This window comes from Lonchura striata, chromosome 8 (genome assembly GCF_050655825.1).
Source record: "Lonchura striata isolate lonStrDom1 chromosome 8, ASM5065582v1, whole genome shotgun sequence".
Taxonomy (NCBI): domain Eukaryota; kingdom Metazoa; phylum Chordata; class Aves; order Passeriformes; family Estrildidae; genus Lonchura; species Lonchura striata.
In genome coordinates this window covers 9,506,829-9,526,666 of record NC_140710.1, presented here as the reverse complement: position 1 = coordinate 9,526,666, position 19,838 = coordinate 9,506,829, and the positions used below count along the sequence as shown (strand labels likewise).

Sequence of the window (19,838 nt, the reverse complement as noted above, 5' to 3'; positions counted from 1 at the left end):
TGAAAGCATGGACGATGTTGAGGTATTGCCACAGACAACAATTCAGCCACCACAACAGTAAATTATTATCATGTGATGATATAATTGATAGTGGTCAATGGTGTTACCAAACCTATGCATCTATTCCAAACCCACAAACACTGCTACACTAGGTCTCAAGAGTCATCTACCTGAGCAACTTCCTTCTGGCAAGAGCCATTGGCAGAAAATTAGGGAAAAAAAAGTTTAAAAAATAGAATTTCTAATTTCCCAGCTTCTGGCAATCAGTTTAGTAACTATGTGAACTGAACATCTTGTGACTCAATAGAGTGATTCCTGCTTTGTGAGTCAGATCTCTTTAATGACTGCAGCAAGTTTCGTGCTTTTATATTCTTGGTAACTCTGCAAAGCCAATGTGGTTAAGGGAAAAATTGTTTGCGCTTCCAACCAGTGACAATTGCCATATCCATTTCATTTCTTGGCACCCTGAAAGTGTAACAACAGTGTGACTGGAGGGAGTCTGTGTTTTAGGAGTGTAAATTAGAGTATTTGGCCTGTTACATCTTTATTAGACATTGCAATGTCTGCTAATGAAATTGATCTGTTTGTTCCTCATGTCTCAGTGTGAGTCTCCATGCTCAGAGGTTAGAAGTGTTTTACTTATTAACTGTAACTAATTGAGTGAAGCTCCTTTAAATGCAAATGTTCATTTAAAATTGCAACAATAGCATATAATTTGATGATCAGTGAAGTACATAACCTGGGCTTTCATTACGTTAGATTTTAGAGCTAAGAACTTTTCTTCGCAGGTCCTGGTTGAATGTATCATGTCACAAGTCAAGCTGAATGCCAGGGGAGACACTCCAGATGGACTCAGTCTCGCACTTCTGACTCTGGAGAAAAACATCTGAGGTCAAATCTTAATGCTACTGAATCTGAGGTGTGATTGGTTTCAGTTCACTGATAGGATTTCTCCTATTTTTTTTTCCCTCGGTGTAAGGAATACATCACAGAACAAAGTAAGGCTTATTTGTTTTATTTGAGAACATAAATGTTGCTGAGCTAGGTCTCCAACAGGGCACAGGAATGAGAAAAGCACCAGTAACTTTATATAATGGAGACAGTGAGTCAGCTATGGGTAAAAAAGCAGATATTATAATGAATGGTAGGTTTAAAAAGGAATCATAACCCAAAGCAACAAAATTAGAATTGTAAAAATGTCATTTTAACCCCACATTAGGCTTTTCAAAATTAAAGGGGAAAAAAACCCTACTTATTTCAGCTTATTACTGAGTTGAAAGCACCTCTTGAAAGCATAACAGAATGCTCTTCCTTTGCCCTAGTCTTTCATTTGCCTTTCACATTCTGCTAGTCTGTTACTGTAGGGTTCCTTGAACCACTAACAACTACTGTTAGTTTTTCTGCAAAGAAGGGTTTGGCTACCTCCTGACTGGTGTGAAGGGGACTTTCACAAGTGACAAAGAAAATCTGTGTCCAATTTGACCTATACTCCAGAAATAACCAGCTGCAATCATGCTTTGAATTTAAACCATTAATTTTCTACATCACTTATGTAGAAATCACTTATGAGTGATGAATTTCCTCTTGGGGGAATAGCAATACATTTTGAAAAAAATTTACACTTGTATTATGGATAATTATTTGAATAGAGATAATACCTGGATGTCCTGCTTAAAGTTGTGATGTAGTGTTTTAAAGTACTTGGTGCCATGACTGGATTCTGGATGGCCACGTCCCACAGTCCCCTCTGTGCCTTGATCCTGTACTGCCCCTTCCCCTCCATTGTCCTGGCACAACTCACATGGGATTGTGCACCCAACCACATGGGGAAAGTGATACAGCAAAAAGAAATCTAGTGCTCCCCTTGCCTCCAGTATTTCTGTGTGAATCAGTTTCAGTTTATAGCACAGCTGAAGAAGAATTTTGTTGCTGGAAAGGGTGGTATCACACTGAGAAAGACACACGTGAGGGTAGGACCCGCAGCACTCAGAACTGCCACCCACTGTGCCCCACTGTGCTGACATTGTCCTGGTTTTTTTTTTAATTGTTGTGTTGAGCACCTTATAATAAAAATGAAGAGCTGACAGGTCTATAGAGAAAACAAATAATGCAAGCACAAGGTAGCAGTGAGATCATACTGGTCAACATATTTGAAGGCAGTGACTGGAAACCACCAGATGAGTCACTGCTGAGCTTTTCCTGTTGGCATCACCGCAGGGATGAATGTTAAGGAGGACACGTTGTCTCTGATGAATGCCTCCCATACATGCCGTGTTAGTCCTAGATAGCTTGACTCATTGTCCTGTGATAATTCTGTGGTTAGAAAATTGACCACAACACTCATGAACAGGTGTTTTTTTGCCCAGTACCTTTGTTTACATTGTCATCTCTCTCTCTGCACCCTTCAAATGGCTCTGCTCTCTGTTGTATAAACCAAGACTTGTTTTTGCTTCCAAATCCTTCCTCAGTTATCTAGGCCCTCTTTGACTGTTCTCTTTCAACACAGACGCCTTAAGTCTCTCAAAGTATCCCAGTGCCACCCTTCCCAGCACATCTGTTGGATTTCCACAGCTGCTGTTTTGTATTTGTCATCTTCTGTTTGGGAGGCGTTTCGGTAGGTGACAGCAGAACCATGTGTAATCCTCCCCTTGGCCCTTCTCAAATCTCATCTTTCTTTGGGTGCCAAAGAGAGGGTGACAACAGTTAGGATCTGAATCTACTCCTGCTGGCCAATCTCTCCCTGTTCCTAATGTGCTTCTCTTTTTGGACCTTTCAGAAATATACACTAATATACGTGTTTTTGTGCTGTGTGATTTGTCTTCTGTTCACACACAGGGGTAGCAGCCCTATTGTAGCAATTGCTGTACAGCCAAGCCCAAACTGACAGAGAGCAGTAACACATTCACTGGTCTCTTCCTCAATTTAAAGCTACAATGTGTTTGATGAGCTTTTGTAGCTAAGAAGTGCTGTTAACTCAGCTATTGCACTAAGCTCTCCTGATACTTCACAACTGTAATTTCTAATTTCTACTACATACTTTCATATTTTTATCTTCCACTTCCTTATCAGATGTAAATATGACACCTAGAACAAGATTAGAGCAGTGCAAAGCTGTCATTTTGACATACTGCATCACTACAAACAAGGATACATGTCCTTCATGGTATACAAAGAAGGAAAATAACTATTGGAAAGCAAATCATATCCAGTTATGACTGGAATTTTGTTATATCTAGATCTAGTAATAGCCATTCATATGTCTGTTGGTTTACTTCATTAGTTTGTCCCTAAAACAGACTTATAGTAGTAGTTTCCAGTGAAGATGCACTGGAAAAATATATGGTATAGTATATTTGAATGGAAAAAACCCTCTAGTAAGAAAGTTCTTCCTAATCCTCCTTAAGTCAATGTTTAGTTTGTGCCTTGAAGCATGACTGTTTCAAGCCTTCCTGTAAAAAGTCCTCATGTGACTATGAGTATTTTTATTAATTACACAAATGTCTACAATGGACCTTTTTGGCCCTGTTCAGCTGGTCAGAGCATGGTGCTGATAACACCAAGGTTGTGGGTTAAATCCCCATGTGGGCCATTCACTTAAGAGCTGGATTTGATGATCTTGTGGGTCTCTTCCAACCCAAAATATTCTGTGATTCTCAAACACCAGACCTCACTAGATCCAGATGACAAGAAATTTTCTCTAAATTGTGTCAAGGTCCCAGACTTACTAATTCTCCTGTGCTCTTTTGGAAAATCCTTTGTTTCTCACCATTTCCCTGGGAGCTTGGGGGTGCTGATGGGGAGATGTACTCTGTGGCTGCACTCCTGTGCTATGCAGGCAGCATGCATTACCAGCCTGGCAGATCTGGGACAGGGATTTTGAATTTGCTGAACAAAAGAATTCTTCATTCTATAAAGAGTAATGGGTTAGTCTCAGTCAAAGCTAGCTCCATGGGACTTTGTTACCTGTATATTTTATTTTGCTTGTAACTGGTATTCTCTAGTTGTATCATGCCCTTTTTTTTTTTTTTTTTTTTTTTGGTGAATCTTGAAGAAAGAATGCTGTCACATGCATGGAGTTGAGGAAACAGGCAGGAGTCAGGGTGATGATGTGCAGCCTGTTAATTACTTGTCATTACTGAGATTCTGTGCAGGTACAGCACGACATGCCACAGTCCTGTGCCTTCCTCCTGCTGACTGCACATTGCCAATTGCCAAACATTAGTATTCCAGTGTAAGCCCAGAACTTGTCTGTGAATACCATTAGAACTGGGTCACTAACAGAAGGTGCGTGACAGATTCACATGCAGAACAACCAAAGCCATTTCCTCTGTCTCGTACAGAGCACAAATACTGAGAGGGAAGGCTGTGTGTACAGTGTGAGTGGAATGACAAATGACAGGATGCAGTGACAGACTTGTTTGATGGCATTAGTGATGCAGTGGAAGCAGGTGATCAGCTGGGCTATGTGTGGCACTGATTTTGCCAAATGGCCAAATTTAATAGGGATTCAAATGATTAAGTATTTCATTTTGAAGAGGAACTTCTCTCGCTCAGCAGAATGACTTCTACTATTTAGCATTTTCTATTCTGTTTGGAATAAAGAGGTTTTAACCTCACAGCTTCAGTCTGCATATCTCTCTTCCAGCTCCAGGAATTACTGCCATAGCTGTGTGCTAAGCAGTCATAAAAATGTTGCAGAGGAATTTATCATTCCAGAAAATATGGAGTGAGTTTGAGTAGACTGTGTTCTGCCTTACCAAAGTCCCTTTAAACCAGCTAGAGAAGAATGGAAGGGAACTTTTCCTGACAGTATCATTCCAGCTACCTTCTGCATCAGAAGAGAATGCTGAGACCTTTTTTATCTGGGAAAAAAAACAGGGTGGAAGCCAGGGAAAGGAAATATCTGGAAATGCAAAGAGAAACTGCATTAGCTGAGTGTCAACACACAAGCTACACAGATGCTGGTGCCCTGCTCTGTGTTAGTCACTGTAGATAACCTAAGAATCATGCCCTTTATAAGCCTTTATTAATTCCTTTTCTGTCTTTAATATGACAGAAGATTTCTGGAAACAAACATCATGAGCATAGATGTAGCACCACACCATGCTCTGCCTCATTAATCTGTACTCCTTTTCCCTGCCAAGCCTCTCATGATTCGTTCACTTTTATTTAAAACTGGAAAAAAAAAATGCAGAAAACTAGCTCATATGGAAAAGAAAAATCAGGTCACTCAGACTGGTCTGAAGATTCAGGTCATATTCAGTGACATGTTTAAATGGAAAAAAATATGGAAGAATCAGTAAAATGAGGAGTATTTTTCCTATTCTGTTAATATGAAACCTCACTGTTCTTTTGTTTCAAAAATATTGGAAAGACATTTTGAGTCCAAAGTACTAAATGGGGAAGGAAATGAGCCAGAAGCAAACCAAACACAATCTCTTCACAAATAAAATGTCCTATTAACTCTCAAATAGCTTTTTGATTCGGAGAAATGAAAGATATTTTTAATTTTTAATTTAAAATACAGAACCAGAAGGCGATTATTTGCAATTCTGTCTAAAACGAACTAGTGAAGATTTGTTTCTAACATATTTATTTGTTTAATATGTTAGACAGGTAATGTTATACACATCCTCATTGTGACTTTTCTTCCTGTGTGCATGCATTCCTTTCTGGCACATGAAGCAAACAGGTGTGAGCTAGAGCAAGGTGTCCCACAGGCCATAACCAACAGATAACTAATTGGCATCTGTGCTGCAAGAGGGCAAAGATCCAGCCAAATTATGATGAGGCACTGTGCCATCCTAATAGACTCACATTAACAAGGACGCCAAGATTCCATAAATTTACATTATTTACATTTAGTTAGAGCAGGATTCCCAGCTGGGAAGTTCCACATGGTTGTCCATCCTCATCATATACAATTATGGTGGAAAAAGACCTCTTTGACTAATCCAGCATCCTGTAATAGTTTTCAGCAAGCATTTAAACATTAGTAATTACTTAAAAATGCTCCCATACTTCTACCTCAATAAATTGTTGGGAATTGTATTTTTGTTGTCTTTGTACAAAATGAATAAAAATTTTATACAAGTAGATTTCCTGGTTGAAGATGTATGAGCCTTTTAGCTTGGTAAAATAGAAAAATGAGTTATTTTTTCTGTAGGAGCAACAAGATTCCTGACTATGTAATAGCGAAGAAAAAACCCCAAAACCTCTAAGCTGCTTTTGTGAAAAATGAATGCAGAAACAGATAACTTAAACCCTCAAGAAATAATTTGCAAAGACAAAAATGCCGAGAGGGTGTGAACTATTGAGATGAAACACAAGATGATGATATTCTCTCACTACTCCTTGAGGTAATGAATCTCTGAAGGTTTGTCTTTTCTGCTAAGATGGTGAATTATATCTTAATCCACACCCTAAGAAGTGGAGGGGCACAGCTGGTGAACATTCTCCTGCAGCTCAGAGTTCCTGTCGAGGGATGTGGAAAGCCCAGAGGTTCTCCACTCGCCTGGGCACTGTGGGGCTTGGAACCCCACCGTGTCCTGCTGGAGGAACTCTGTGGCGTTTTTCCAATGGGACTGTCTACGTATAAAACCACCGGGAAGGTCCTGCACCCACCTGAGATTTTCACGGACAATTAAGAATTTATTGCCAGGGAAGCTGGATTGTGCTGGACATCTGAGCTGATCTCGGATCACACAGGGCCAGAATGACGCACAGAAAGTTCTACCTGACTATGAGGAAGAACTTTGTGGATGACCACACACTTGTACAGATTGCCCATGGAGATTGTGGAGTCTCCCCCCGGGCGATGTTCCAGAGCTCTCTGGATGCCATCGTGTGCCTCTGCTTGAGCAGGGAGGCTGGAGCAGACTGTGGTCCTGTCCAGTCCGACTCATTGGTAGAATTGCAGAATCGCAGAGTCACAGCACGGTTCAGGCTGCACAGGACCACAGCGGCTCATCTGCTCCCACCTCCCTGCTCCAGAGCACAGGCTCAGGAACGCCGCCAGGGAGGGAGACCGACTCTGTGGGACACACACGCTGCCCTCACTCCCGCAAGAGGCACCCCGATCTCACACCTCGCAGCCCCCCCGCGGCCCCGGCGCCCCCGCGGCTCGCTCCTCCTCCGGCCGCTCTCGCGCCGCTCTCGCGAGAGCGGGCGGGGGGCGGTGCCGCGGCGGCCGCGCTCGCTGACAGGCGGCGGGAGCGGGAGCGCGCGGCATGTCCGCGCCCGCGCGCCCCGCGCGCAGGTGCCCGCGGCCGCCCCGCCGCCCCGGCGCTCCCTGACCGCCGCCCGCCATGGGGCCCCGGCCGTGCCGCCGCCGCCGCTGAGGAGGAGGAGGAGGAGAAGCCGCCGCGATGAGGAAGGGCCGCTCTCGGGGGGACAAAGCGGCGCCGCCGCCGCCGGCGCGGAGGGAGCCCGGGCGGGCGGTGTCCGGCAGCGCGGCGGAGCGCAGAGCCGCCCTGCTGGGGGGCGGCGGCAGGAAGGAGCCGGAGGACGCCCGGGCCGCGGGGGCGCCGGAGCGGGTAAAGCCGGGGCGCGGGTGCGGGTCGCCGTTGTTATGGAGACGCGCCCCGCGTGGCGGGGCCGGTCCGCTCTGCCCGGGCCGGGACCGCGGCGCTCCGGCCGGGCAGAGCGGCCGGGGCGCGGGGCGGGAGCCGCCCGGTGCGGCGGCAGCCTGCGAGCATCCTCGCACGCTCCGTGCGCTCCCGCAGGTAGATGCCCCCAGAAGAGCGGGGGTGGGAGCGTGGCGTGTCCGTGTCGGTGCTGGCGGCGTGAGTGAGTGAGTGAGTGAGTGAGCGCTGCGGGAGCCGCGGTACCGGGAGCCTGCCCGCGTGCCGCGGAAGGCGGGGGAGGATGCAGTGAAATCGGGTGTGTGCCGTGTGCTGGCTGGTGTTACTAATCGCAGAGTACATCTTTCTAGTAACCCTCTGTAGGTCACTCCTAATCGCCATGATAATTATGATGCATCTTCCAGCATTTTAGGTCTTAATTCCAGAAGTGGTTTGTTTAGGGAACACACTGTACCTTTGCAGAGATTTGAAAATGCGCAGGCTTGTTACATGTGAGAGTATGTAAGTTCAGTGTGTCCACTTTTACGTCTTTCATATTCACAAAAATAGGATCTACTGATTGGTGCTTTGGATTACAAGGACGAGAGAACAGAGACATGCTAAACCAAAGTTTAGGATCATCAACACTTTGGTTTTGTAGTCCTAATTTTACAAGACGTAAAAATGGGAGGTGACACTTTGCAGTGGAAAAATGTAGGTGACAACTAATGCTATTTTTTTGTTTGTTTCAAGAGAAGGAAGAGGTATCACAAGTATGAAGATTCCTGGGATGCAGTAATTCATTGCCCTGTTTTGCCATTTTTTGGAGCAAAGAGAAAGCCTAGGTTCTTTGTCAAAAAAGTGTTTTAAGTTTATGTCGTTGTTGCAGATGCACGGGTTAATGCTATTTTAAAAATAATTTCTTAGGTTTTTTTCCCTAGAAAAGCTGCATTACATTGCCTTCAATTATAGGAGCCTTGGATTTTGGCTTTGACTAGAGGATATCTCTTGAATACAGATTTGTCAGACTGGGCCCTGGAAGAGGAGATCTCTATTATTTTATTCTCTAGTGCTATTAGGCCAGATGGTTGAGAGGGGCTGCTGCTTTTGATGCTTATTCTTTCCTGAAAAAGCTAAGGAATGTTACAATTTTATTCAGGGAAAAAGTATCTAAAATCGGAAGAGGTCACCCAGCTGTCCATGAAATGGGCAAATTTGTAGAGCAACCAAATGCAGCAGCAACGTGTTTGTTGTATAGTTTTGACATATTGTTTTCTATATGGACATGGAAATTGAAGGAAATTATTTCCATTCTTGGTAGTGTGAATGAAACTTACAAATCCTGTACATAGAATATGCTATGTCTTGAATAATGTATTGAACACTCGGGCAGTTTCACAGAAACAACCCCAATGCTGCAAACCAGGGAAGACTGCAAATTCACAAGTGTCGGTTTTTGAGATGCACAAGGCTTTTTAATGGGAAATAGTGCCAGTTTGTGTTTAACTTGGGCACTCTGACTAGGACCTGAAGTGACTTGTAAGAACAGATTTTTGTGTGCTGGCAGGTATTTGGTGTGATGGAGGAGGAGTTTTTCAGCTAAAGTTAAGAAAGCTTCTACTCAACTTTGTGTGAGATACTCCCCGAACTTCTAAGGAGAAGCTCTCATCCCCTCTCCCCTTTTGTCTTTCATTTAAGGTTTTTTAAGTGTGGTAAACAGCTGCAAATGGGTGTGTTGGACAAATGTGACAAACAGCAGTTCTGTCTTTAAATACCAATAATTCAGCATTTATTTAAATGTCTTGGTAGTGCGCATGTGGTAAAGAAGGCCTTCTGAGATGCAAAAGACAGTGAAATACTCCATTTTCACTGATCCAGATTGTAGTTTGACAAACATTTCCTTTGGGGCCCTTCTGATTTAAGTAGCCCAGTTGTTCCCAAGTCTGTAACGTGCTCTCAGCAGTGCCAGTGCAACAGTGTGCACAGCTGCAGCGAACCATTCTGGATTAAATTCACATCTCTTTGTTTGCCATACATTTGCACAAGTTTGTGGCTGGGAGAGGCTGAACTACTCCAGTGTTGAAAAAAGTCCTTATCAAACTGTGACTGCAGCAGTTAATCACTGTACTGACCTTAAGGCCTTTGAAAATCTGAAATCCTTTGCTCTACTTGTAGTTCCGACGTGCACACGATTAATGTTTGTGCTTTCTTGTGCATTATGCAAGAATTAAGAATGACTGTACTTGGGCACATTAAAGATCCCTCTCGCCCAGTATCCTGCCTCTCCCAGCTGCCAAGAACAGATGCTTGGAGAAGAGTACAGTGTATATTGAGGAAATGCCTCTCCCAGCCTCCAGTAATTTGTGGCTCATAGGTTTCCTGAACCAGAGGTGATATTTGTTTTTAGAGCCCCCAGTGGGTTTTTTCTTCTATGAATTTGTCCAATTAGTGTTTGGAGCCATGTATGCTTGTAGCATCCACAACATCCTGTGGCTGAGTTGTAGGGCTTAAACACATTTTGTGTGGAAAAAACACTTATTTTTGTTTGCTTTTAAACTTTCTGCCTGCTTGGTTTCATGCCTTGCTTGTTCCTTCTTGTATTGGAAGAAGGTGAAAAGGAGAATCCATGTTATTCTGTGTGTCTTACGGGTTGATGACTTTTTCTTTTATTTACCATTCCTTGCTTGTGACTTTTCCAGAGGCATTTCAGAAAGAAGTTACTCTGCCCCTTTCATTGTCCTTGCGGTCTTCTTTGCACCTTTTGCAGGTGTGTTCTTGATTGGAGACAGTGATGCAGGAATCCAAGTTACAATAACCAGGACCAGCTACAGTATTTCAGCATATGCCACCCAGTAAACTTACATGGCATATTAAGTTTCATTCTCTAATCTTCTGCATGCTTTTTCTAGACAACCTTCAAGCATTGAGTTGGCTCTTCTGTGGAACTGTGATAACTTCAGTCACTCTTTTAAGTGATAATAACATGTTCAGAATTTGTCATTGTGTACATATTTTTTTAATACTATGCATCATTTTACATTTACCTGCTATTTTACAGCCCACTTAAACTGTATGATTAAAGTCTTCTTCAGATCTTTGGACATTGCTTTTGCAATCTTCAATAACTTTAAGCATTGTCAGCAAACTCTGTCTCGTAAGTGTCAAACTTCTTTGCTAGATTTTGCTTTAAAATATGGAAGGTGTTGATCCCAGAAGAGATCCTTGTGAGACTCCACTGGTGATCCTTCTTTTTTGGGAAAAAGACCAATTGCTCCAACTTCCTGTTTATCAGTCATAAATTCATGACTGAATTGTCCTTCTTACTCTGTGACATTTTAGTTTCATTGAGTGAGGGCATCTTTGTCGAACACAGCCCACTTGGATTTCTGTAAAGGGTCAGTTTAATCTTTGTATGATTGCTCACTGCATTGAAGGAGAAAAATGGGAAGTTGAGGTGAAAGTGATGGTTGTTTATGAATGACAGTCCCCCTCATGCAGAGGCACATTTCAAGCACTAGGCTGTTTCCATATCATGCTGACATAATTAGTTTTAGTGATATTTATAGTGAAAGATTTGACATGGATCATAGCCAATATTTGTCAAATTTGCTTTTATTAGCATTTTTTCCCTTCAGGTAGAAGACAAAGTCCTCATAGAAAGGATTCTTCTGTTTCTAGAAGAGGTTTGTGATGGAATTATACAAGACTGTGGTTGGTCTGCAGGGGTTAGGTAGCAAATAGCAACTCACTGTATCCTCTGGTATCAAGTGATGACTCAGGCTTTGCAAGAGGTGGATCTTCATGCTCAAGGTAATATGTGTACTTTTTATTTTTTTTTCCCCAAGGGATGTAATAGATGCAAAGGAGGCGATTAAGACTGAACATTATTTAATAGGTAGGCTGGATTCACCTGAGGAAAACACCTGAAATCAGCTAAAGTCTAGGAGAACACTGGAATGGGGCAAATGCATGATGCTTGCTTTTACTTGTCTGTATGGCATGTCTTTGTTATTTTTTTTTTTCCACGAGGAGTGGGAGCTAATGTGTCCCTAACAAATCTAAATGTGTTCTTCTTCTAAAAGCAGAGGGGTGATAAAACAGATGTGAAGAAAACTGAAGTATTGTGGCAGGTCTAGTGGGATGGAGGTTTTGAGAGTCAGAGAGAAAAAACAGAGAATACTGAGCACTGAGCATGACTGAATGACATTTTCTGCTCTAAAGGCATGCAGGGAGCTAGGGAGTGCTACCCAGGGATGCTTGCTTGGAGATGTGAGGGAGCAGAAACATACCCCTTCACTTCTGACAAGCTTCCCACTCTTGCTGTGGGTAACCAGGGAAGGATTTGAGTAGATTCCATGACTTTGTGCCTTGTTAGTTAATAAGAGATGAATGGGGAAATAGTAGCAGAATCTCAACAAGCAGTCTAGGGCTCTGGTGAGGAACTGCCAGTTGATGAGGTAGGATTTTGGGGTAGATGGTCCATTTGTTGTGTATAAAGTTTAACTCAGTTGCTGCTCATGAAGACCTGGACTGAAATGTTGCTAAACCTGAACGGTTCCCTGCTGTGTCTGTTTGTTGTATAGAAAATGTTTGGAGGATGCCAGCAGGAAAAGTGCAAACATAGTACAGGGAAAGGCCAAACACCTCCTTAGTCCAGCTTAGTTTTGTGTTGGAGAGCTCTTTCTGTAGGGCAGTCAGTGCAGTGGGCTGCCTCCAGCTGTAAATTTTGACCTGCCTGCAGAAGGGAGATCCTGTGTGTTCTTCAGACAGTAGGTTTAGTAATTTCTGCTTGGACACAAAGTATGTCCTGAGCTTTGAACAAGCTAACTGACTTACAATCAATTCATTTAACAATGACTGTCTCTTGGAATTGTAGTGCTACAAACTTTCTGAGAGTGACAAAAATAATCCTTTTTTTCCCACCTGTCTTTGAAACTTTGTAGATCTTTCTGTCCCAAAGCCAAAATGGAACACTGAGGTTATCCAGTGTGATTTCCCCACATGTGCAGTCTGTGAAGCTTTCCTGAAAGATGAATTAAAACAACTCTCTTAGAAACTGATCTTATCTTAGCATTAGATCATGGTGTGTTTGTCACCTCTTCTGAAAGCTCTGCCAATGTTTAATTATTCCTGCAGTTAGAAAACTAAACGACATCTTACTTCAACGCTTGTTTTGTCTAATGGCCAACTTTCAGCTGTGGAATATGCCTGTGCTAGCACAGGCAGTAAAAATTCTCTACTATCTGATCTCTTTTCCATGTAGAAGTATTTGAAATGTAAAATTGAGCTCTGGTTGGAACAGAAGACACTGAGTTCTTTTGCTTCTAGAACTCTGTGCTTTTCCCTCTTGATTGTTCTTGAAGTGTTTGCCAAACCCAGGTAATATTCTGGCAGCAGCCCGAGATAGTGTGATCGCAGACAGGCTTCCCCCTTCACTACTTTTGGGTACTTGTCTTTTTGCAATTTTGGGGATTGCATTACCACAGTTGGGTGTGTCATATGAGAGAGGGTTTTGTAACATTATGCATGTGTGGATATTTCTCCTCCATCTATGAGTAAAATCATGCAAATTGGTCCAAGACTACTTATAAACGATAGGTTAGAAGGCTTATTAGTCCTTTCATGTTGACTTTATATTTGGATTCTTTTTTTTTTTTTCTTGGAAGGAATAGCAAAGGATCTTTTCCACTGACTTCTCACCCTGTTCTTTTTTGGAAAGCAGTCAGTGACCAGCAGGGAGAAACTGGCCAAACCCCAGAGTGCTACTCAGATTTATTTTGTCTCCACAACTGCAGAGGAGCTGTTACCATGCTTTCCTTGCTGCGTGGCAAGCCTGGAAACTGAAGAGATCTTTCTTTTTTCCTAATTAGAACTTTTGTACTTCAAATATACTAAGTGTTTTCTTTTCTTTTCCCTCTAGGTGACATCAGTGCTAGTAAAGGCAGTACCCCTGTTGTGATGAGCTCTGTATGTAGACTGCAGAACAGTTTGGTGTTCTTTGGTTATCTCTACCATGACTCTTCCCTTTTGATTGACAAGTGAAGAATAAAGTTTTTGGAGTTCATTTGGCACTTTGCTTCTCAGTTTTCTCTACAGCTCTGACTCTCAGGTTGTTGATCACAGCTCTGTTGCAGCTCCCCCAGTCATGGACCCTGTGGGTAACAGCTCATAGCACTCAAAGCTGTTCTTTATAGCTTCATGTCAAAACCTACAGGCTGGGATGAAACTTAATCTGAAGAAAATGAAGGTTTATTTTGAAAATTCAAGCACATAAACTGAATCAAATGGACTTAGTGCTAGCAATGCAGATTGCATTTGCAATCAAGTGTAGTTTTTACTATTCACATTACATATTCTATAAAAGCAAGCATAGCTTAATCATAGCCAAATATGTTCTGTAAAACATCATTGCCCCTTTTTATTAAAGGAGGGATGGAGTGCTACTGCCTTCTAGAAGATCAGGAACCATCTGTTTATATAAATGGTTACTGCTACCTGTTCTGTGACATTGTTGTTTAGGATTGATTTTAGGGTAGTTCTGACTTGTGTCTCTTTGGTCAAGGGAGCTAAAGGAAGTTCCTAAAGAGGACATAGGTAAAGACTCCTGAGTTGCAAGTTGTGATTGGAGCTTGCCACTAAAAATTCAGTTAGTGTTTGCAGACTTCAAACTTCCTTTCCCCATCTTCCTTTGTTGCTGTCTCTTTTTTATGGTAGGAAGAAAGCAAAAAAAAAAAGTGCTGTTTCCAATAAAAAGCACAATTCTAGCCTGTGGAGCTTCTAATATGGTTAGAAGTCCAGAGTGCATGGTTAGCTGGCAGGCATTCTTACTTATCCTCAGACTTTATTTTCTGAAGTTTATTCCCTTTTCAATGGAGAAATGAAGTCAGTGAAGCAGCCAGGGTGTAGCTGCGGAGGAATCAGTTGTTCTCTTGTGACACTCGTGGTTCTGTCTTTGTTTTCTTCTCTGTCCTTTTTCTGAGGAAGCAGGAGAAGAAACCAGAAAGAACAAACCTGGCAGTGCCCCATAGGTGTGTCTCACTGCCTGCCATAAGCTGATTCTTGTTGATGCCAGAGCTGCTTCTGCCTGACTTCTTCATTAGCTGTAGTTTTGCCTTTCTGTGTCCTCATCAAACAGAGATGGCAGCTCCTGGCAAGCTCTTCATCTGAGTTCACTTGTGTGTTCATACTAATGTTTAAAAATGTGGGGTGCTGAAAAAGTGACTGAGGGAAAGAATCATCTAAAAGCAGGCAAAGGGGAATAGAATCAACGGATCAATTCTGTAATGTGCTTATTGGATAATAACAGAATTGAGCCCAAAGATAAATCCAGATGCAGACAAAGGGATGTGGAATTAAGTGACCAGTTCTGCAGTGGGTAAGAGCAGCGTGGCACCAGAGGGCTGATGGCACTTCTCTGGCCTGAGAAAATGGAATCATCACTTCTCTCAAAGATGAGTATTAATGGACAAATTTCTGTTATGTAAATCAATAACTAGGTAGACATTGCATCAGCAGCTTAGATGATTCAGCTTGCCCATGTGAGACTTTGATTTCCTGTCACAAGTGAAGAGTAAGAGCAAATATTGTATTAGCCACATTAATTTCATATATTGAATATAGAATAGCTAAGCAGGCAGTGGGAAGATGCAGTACACTGCATTTCTTTGCAAAAGCAGAATAGAAGTGAAGAAGCCAAGAGAATTCTTCTGTCAGAAGTGCCTGGGTTTGGGGTGGCACAGCTTTTCTTTAGAAAAATTATTAGCCTTAAGGGGAAGGCTGGTGCTACTTACTGTTTGTTACAGAGCACTTGAGAATAACAGTGGGGTGCTGTCCAAGGCTAGGATTAGGCAGTTGCAAAGCATTCAAAGATTTTGGATATATTCCTGACTGGAGGCTTTGGGAAACCAAGTAACATATCCAAGTGTTATAGTGTTGGAGGAATGGGTATGTGTGACTTTACACCTAGCAGTTGACTTCTTGAGCAAGCTCACCTGCCTTCTTGCAGCACAGTGTAAATGTTGTCCTGCCTGTCAAGGTAGTTCTTAAGAGTCTTTAGAAGGGGCAATTCTTTATTTTTCTCTGATATTTTTTGTTGCCCATGCTGCTTGTCATAAGCCAACATAGCTTTTGTGCTATAAGAAAGGCAGTGGATTTTTGTAGATATGATGATAGACATTTACTTAATTTTATTTCATTCCTATTCATGGAAGCTGAGTAGCATGAAGCAGTGAAGACCACCAAGCTGGTGAACTATTTGAGACTGAACCGAAATGCTTTATCCCTCAGCAAGACTTTGTTCCTCAGGAACCACAATAGATAAATGGGCAAGTCATATAGAATCTCAGTGATTTTATTTCCACATCAAATAATGATGTGCTGTGGTTAGTGTATTTCTGTAGTGAAATAGTACTGTTTGAAGCCTGGTGAAAATGCTGCTCTTTGAAGGAAGAAACATGGACATTGAAAAAACTACCTTTGAAACCAGATTTAGAACTTTTTAATTTGCTCTTCCTCTAAGCTGTGTCTTTTGAGTTTTTTATTTAATTTACAGTTATGTCCCACAAATCCTAAATCTAGTAATCTGTCAGAAGTTATTTTCAAATGTTCTGTTAGAAATACATGTTACAGTGCAGTGAGGGAAGAGGTTCAAGACTGATGGCCTAGTCTTGCAATAATTTGGAAGCGTAGCTTCTAATTTTTTTGCTATTTGAAATTGCTCTAGTGTTAATGGAATCTATTATGTATGTGGAAAACAGGATGATGCTGTGTTTCTTTCCAGAAAAAAAAATACTGTCTTTGCTATTGGAGTTGAATCATATATATTTTCACTTTTTGTTATACATATAGTAAACATTTCTACCAATAAAACATGTTTTAAAACCTTTTAGTTGGTCTGGATTTTTATGAATGTAAAAGTAAGACAGAAATTCAAAACATTCTATGTGCATGTTTAAATTTCCAGAAGCAGATGGCATTGTTGAGGGTGGACTCTGGGGAGTGTAAGAATTTTTGAAGTGTAATTTCTGATTTTGTTTCAGTCCAGACACGTCTTCATGAGCTGTCTATATAGAAAGACTTTCTCTGATGATTTTTGTTTTAAGGTGTGAGAAGTAATCCACCATAAACATTCTCAGCTGTTTGTAGCCAAAATAAGGTGATGAGTTAATTGATTGATACTTGGCAAATTTTTGTCTTGAATTTACTGAGTCATGCTGTGTTCTGAAACTCTTGTAGGTGTTTGACAAATCAGCTAATTCAGCTAATGCTAAAAATACTTAACAAGAGTTACAATAAGAAGCTGATTTTCAGTGCACTTCTAGAATGCACCTTCCATTATCTGCTCATTGTCCAAACACCCAGCAATCCATTCAGGACAGATTTCCAGTGAAGTTTTTGCTTCTAAGGGACTCATTCAGCTGGTCCTAACTTCTTGCAGTGGCTGTGAGCTGGCTTGTGGAAATTGCTGGATATACACTGTGTGTGTTTATCACTTGGGTATGTTAGCTGCTAGCACAAGAGGATTAAAACCCAGTAATAGATTGTGTAGGTCCTGCCATCCCTGTTGAATTTCCCCTGTGGGATTTGATGGAAGAGTTCACAGGGCAGATCGTCTTTCAGGAAGGAAGAGACATACAGAAAGGTTACAGTGGTAAATAAATGCTGACCTGCAGCATTCAGCAGGCAGTTTTGCTGAAGACTAAATTATGTGTGCATTTAGACCCAAACTCGAGACACTTTGTTGTGCTTTGTTAATCCGGACAAACAGAAACTAAGTGGAAAAGGTACATCCACCAAGGAGTGAGGGGGATTCAGTCTGTGGGATGAAAACTTGAGAAAACATTTCAGGAAGCTTGAAGACTTCTATGAAATGCAGTACTTGTCAGATTGATTAATTGATGCTCAAGCCTGTCTTCCTTTTATCCTTTGGAAATACAGCTGTCATGCTTTGAGCTCAATAATGATTTAAAAGCCCCTAATTTTTGCATATATTAGTTTTCTTATATGCCTTTCTGTTACTATGTGTGATGGGAAGTTAGTGCTGCTGCCTCTGTAGGTTGATTTCATCCCACTCAGGGTCATACATGCAGAAAGACTGCACAAACACCTGAGTTAGACTCTGCAAATGGTTTAAGCCTAGTTCCATATTTCCAGGAAGGCTGTCTGCCTGTGCAGAGTTCTTTTGGTGGAGCCTCTTGGGACAGAACAAGGGGTGATGGTTTTAAACTGAAGGAGGGTTGATTTAGATTAGATATAAGAAGAATTTTTTACAAAGACTGTGGTGATACCCTGGAGTAGGTTGCTGAGAGAGGTGGTGGGTGCCCCATGTCTGCAGGGGTTCAAGAGCAGGTTGGAGGGGACTTTAAACAGCCTGGTGTAGTGATAGGTATCCTTGCCCATGGCAGTGGTGTTGGAACAAGATGATCTTTAAAGATCTCTTCTAACCAAAAACAGTACATGATTCTATGATTTCCAGATATCCCAGATGCTAAGCTGGAGATTTGCTTCTCTCTGCATTGAAGGGCACACAGCTCAGAATCATCAAATTGTGTTCTCTGCATTCTTAAAACACCATTTGTCATTATGAAATGAGTACACAAATGACAAAACTACATTTGTCTTCTATGCAGCTTTCAGAGAATGCAACTTCACTAATGCAAGCAAAGTGTTAAACTCTAGGAAAGAAAAAACTGGACAAGAGTGTATAATGTCAGTGTGGGGTGCTACTTGGAAAAAATGCACTGACAGTGAAATGATTTCATGTCTAGCAATGTTTCTTTGATGTTCATTCTGTTTATCTGGTAGCTGTGTCCTCTGTTCACTGAGGACTAGCAGCAGCTCTCATGACTGTATCATGATCCAGTTTAATTGTAAAGGAGCTTTTATAATGCCCCAGAGCAAGGAAATACCATCTTACAAATTGAATGCCTAGTAATTGAAACAGGTTTATTAGTTGCTAAAATCACAACATTCAATATTAGGTGTATTTACAAGCATTTTATTATCATAAAAATAACGTTTTAAAATGGAGCCTTAGTAAAGACCTTTAGAAGAAAATGAGAGAATCAAGTCAGAACTGATGTCAAGTGTTCTGGACAGCACGAGAAGATCAGAGAACAAATGAATAAATTATAATCACTCTTTTAGAGGAAAGCTTATAAATGAGTTCTCCTTACTGCAGTGACTGAAGACATTTAGATATTTAAATATCCAGGCATAGATGAATGCAGTGACATATTAGTAGCAACTATGTCTTTATTAATTGACTTAAATTGCACCTGTGCAGTATGAAGGTGGCAAAAATATGACCCTGAAAGCTAAATTATTCATTACTTTAATTATTTGTATATTCTTTGACATTTACATTAATCTCTGTTTTTAGGACAGAAGAGAAACTGTTTCCAGGGTTGTTTTGCCAGTTTAGCACACTTTAGAAGTGTCTGCTGACTCCAGTCTTTGTTTGAGCTCAAGGCATGGTGCTGTTCATAAACCTAACACTGGGCATTGTTTCTGTTCTCAGGCAGAAGGGAAGAACTAAGTCTTGTCCTTGAAAAAAAATTTGGCTTTTGTTCCTTTGTGATGGAACTGTATTACCCTGCTTGGTGAGGAGAAGCTTTTGTGCAGATTATAGAGTCTCCATTTCTTTGTGCAGACATTGATAAGAATTGTGAATTAGCTTATCTTTGCCATTTAATGAGATTTCTGTTAAGAGAAGCTGAGAACTAAGCACTTACTGTGTGTTCAAGGGTTGACTTAGTTTTGTTTAGGTCTAAAGCCACTGGTAATTTTATTTAGTTCATTATAAATTGATAATTTTTTTCCTGTTCTGTGCATGTAGATCTGCTGGTAAACTTCAGGGAAAATTTGTTCTCAGGAAAAACCTCACACAAGTGCTTCTTATTTTTGGCTCTGAATCGATCTGCTTATCTCATTTGTGGTAGGAAGTGAGAAGGTTGCAGATGTTTAATGGAAACAAAAATACTGATGCCAAAGAATTGGAACTTCACAAAAAAAAAATTTTTTTCATGCTCCAAATAGAGATCCTCCTCAGTGATGATAACACCAAATTAAATTGTATGTTGGTCTTTCTTTGTCACATATATGAACAAGTAGTGTTTAAACTGTTAGCAGTCTATTGGTTTTTGTTGTATTTTGTTTTGCACTGCTACTATTCAGGTCATATCTGTGATCTATAAAAGAATCCTGGGCAAAAAAATTAGTGTAGCTAAAGTGGATTCCTGTTGTGTTTTCTGGTTTCATACTTTGCTTTGTGCAATA

General features: G+C 41.3%; 1 protein-coding gene across 9 annotated transcripts in view; it reads left to right on the top strand.

Moving 5' to 3' along the window:
* MAST2 (microtubule associated serine/threonine kinase 2) overlaps positions 1-19,838 on the top strand; it is a 203,705-nt gene that overhangs the window by 9,089 nt on the left and 174,778 nt on the right. For 5 of the 9 annotated variants that reach the window (XM_085585687.1, XM_085585686.1, XM_085585685.1 and 2 more), the window contains exon 1: positions 7,253-7,535. In XM_085585687.1, coding sequence (XP_085441813.1) covers positions 7,368-7,535 — 168 coding nt within the window. In that variant the 5' untranslated portion in view covers positions 7,253-7,367. Of the gene's footprint in view, positions 1-788; positions 920-7,252; positions 7,536-19,838 lie in introns of those variants that run through there. The other 4 variants (XM_085585690.1, XM_021528673.3, XM_085585688.1 and 1 more) reach the window with 3 other exon arrangements.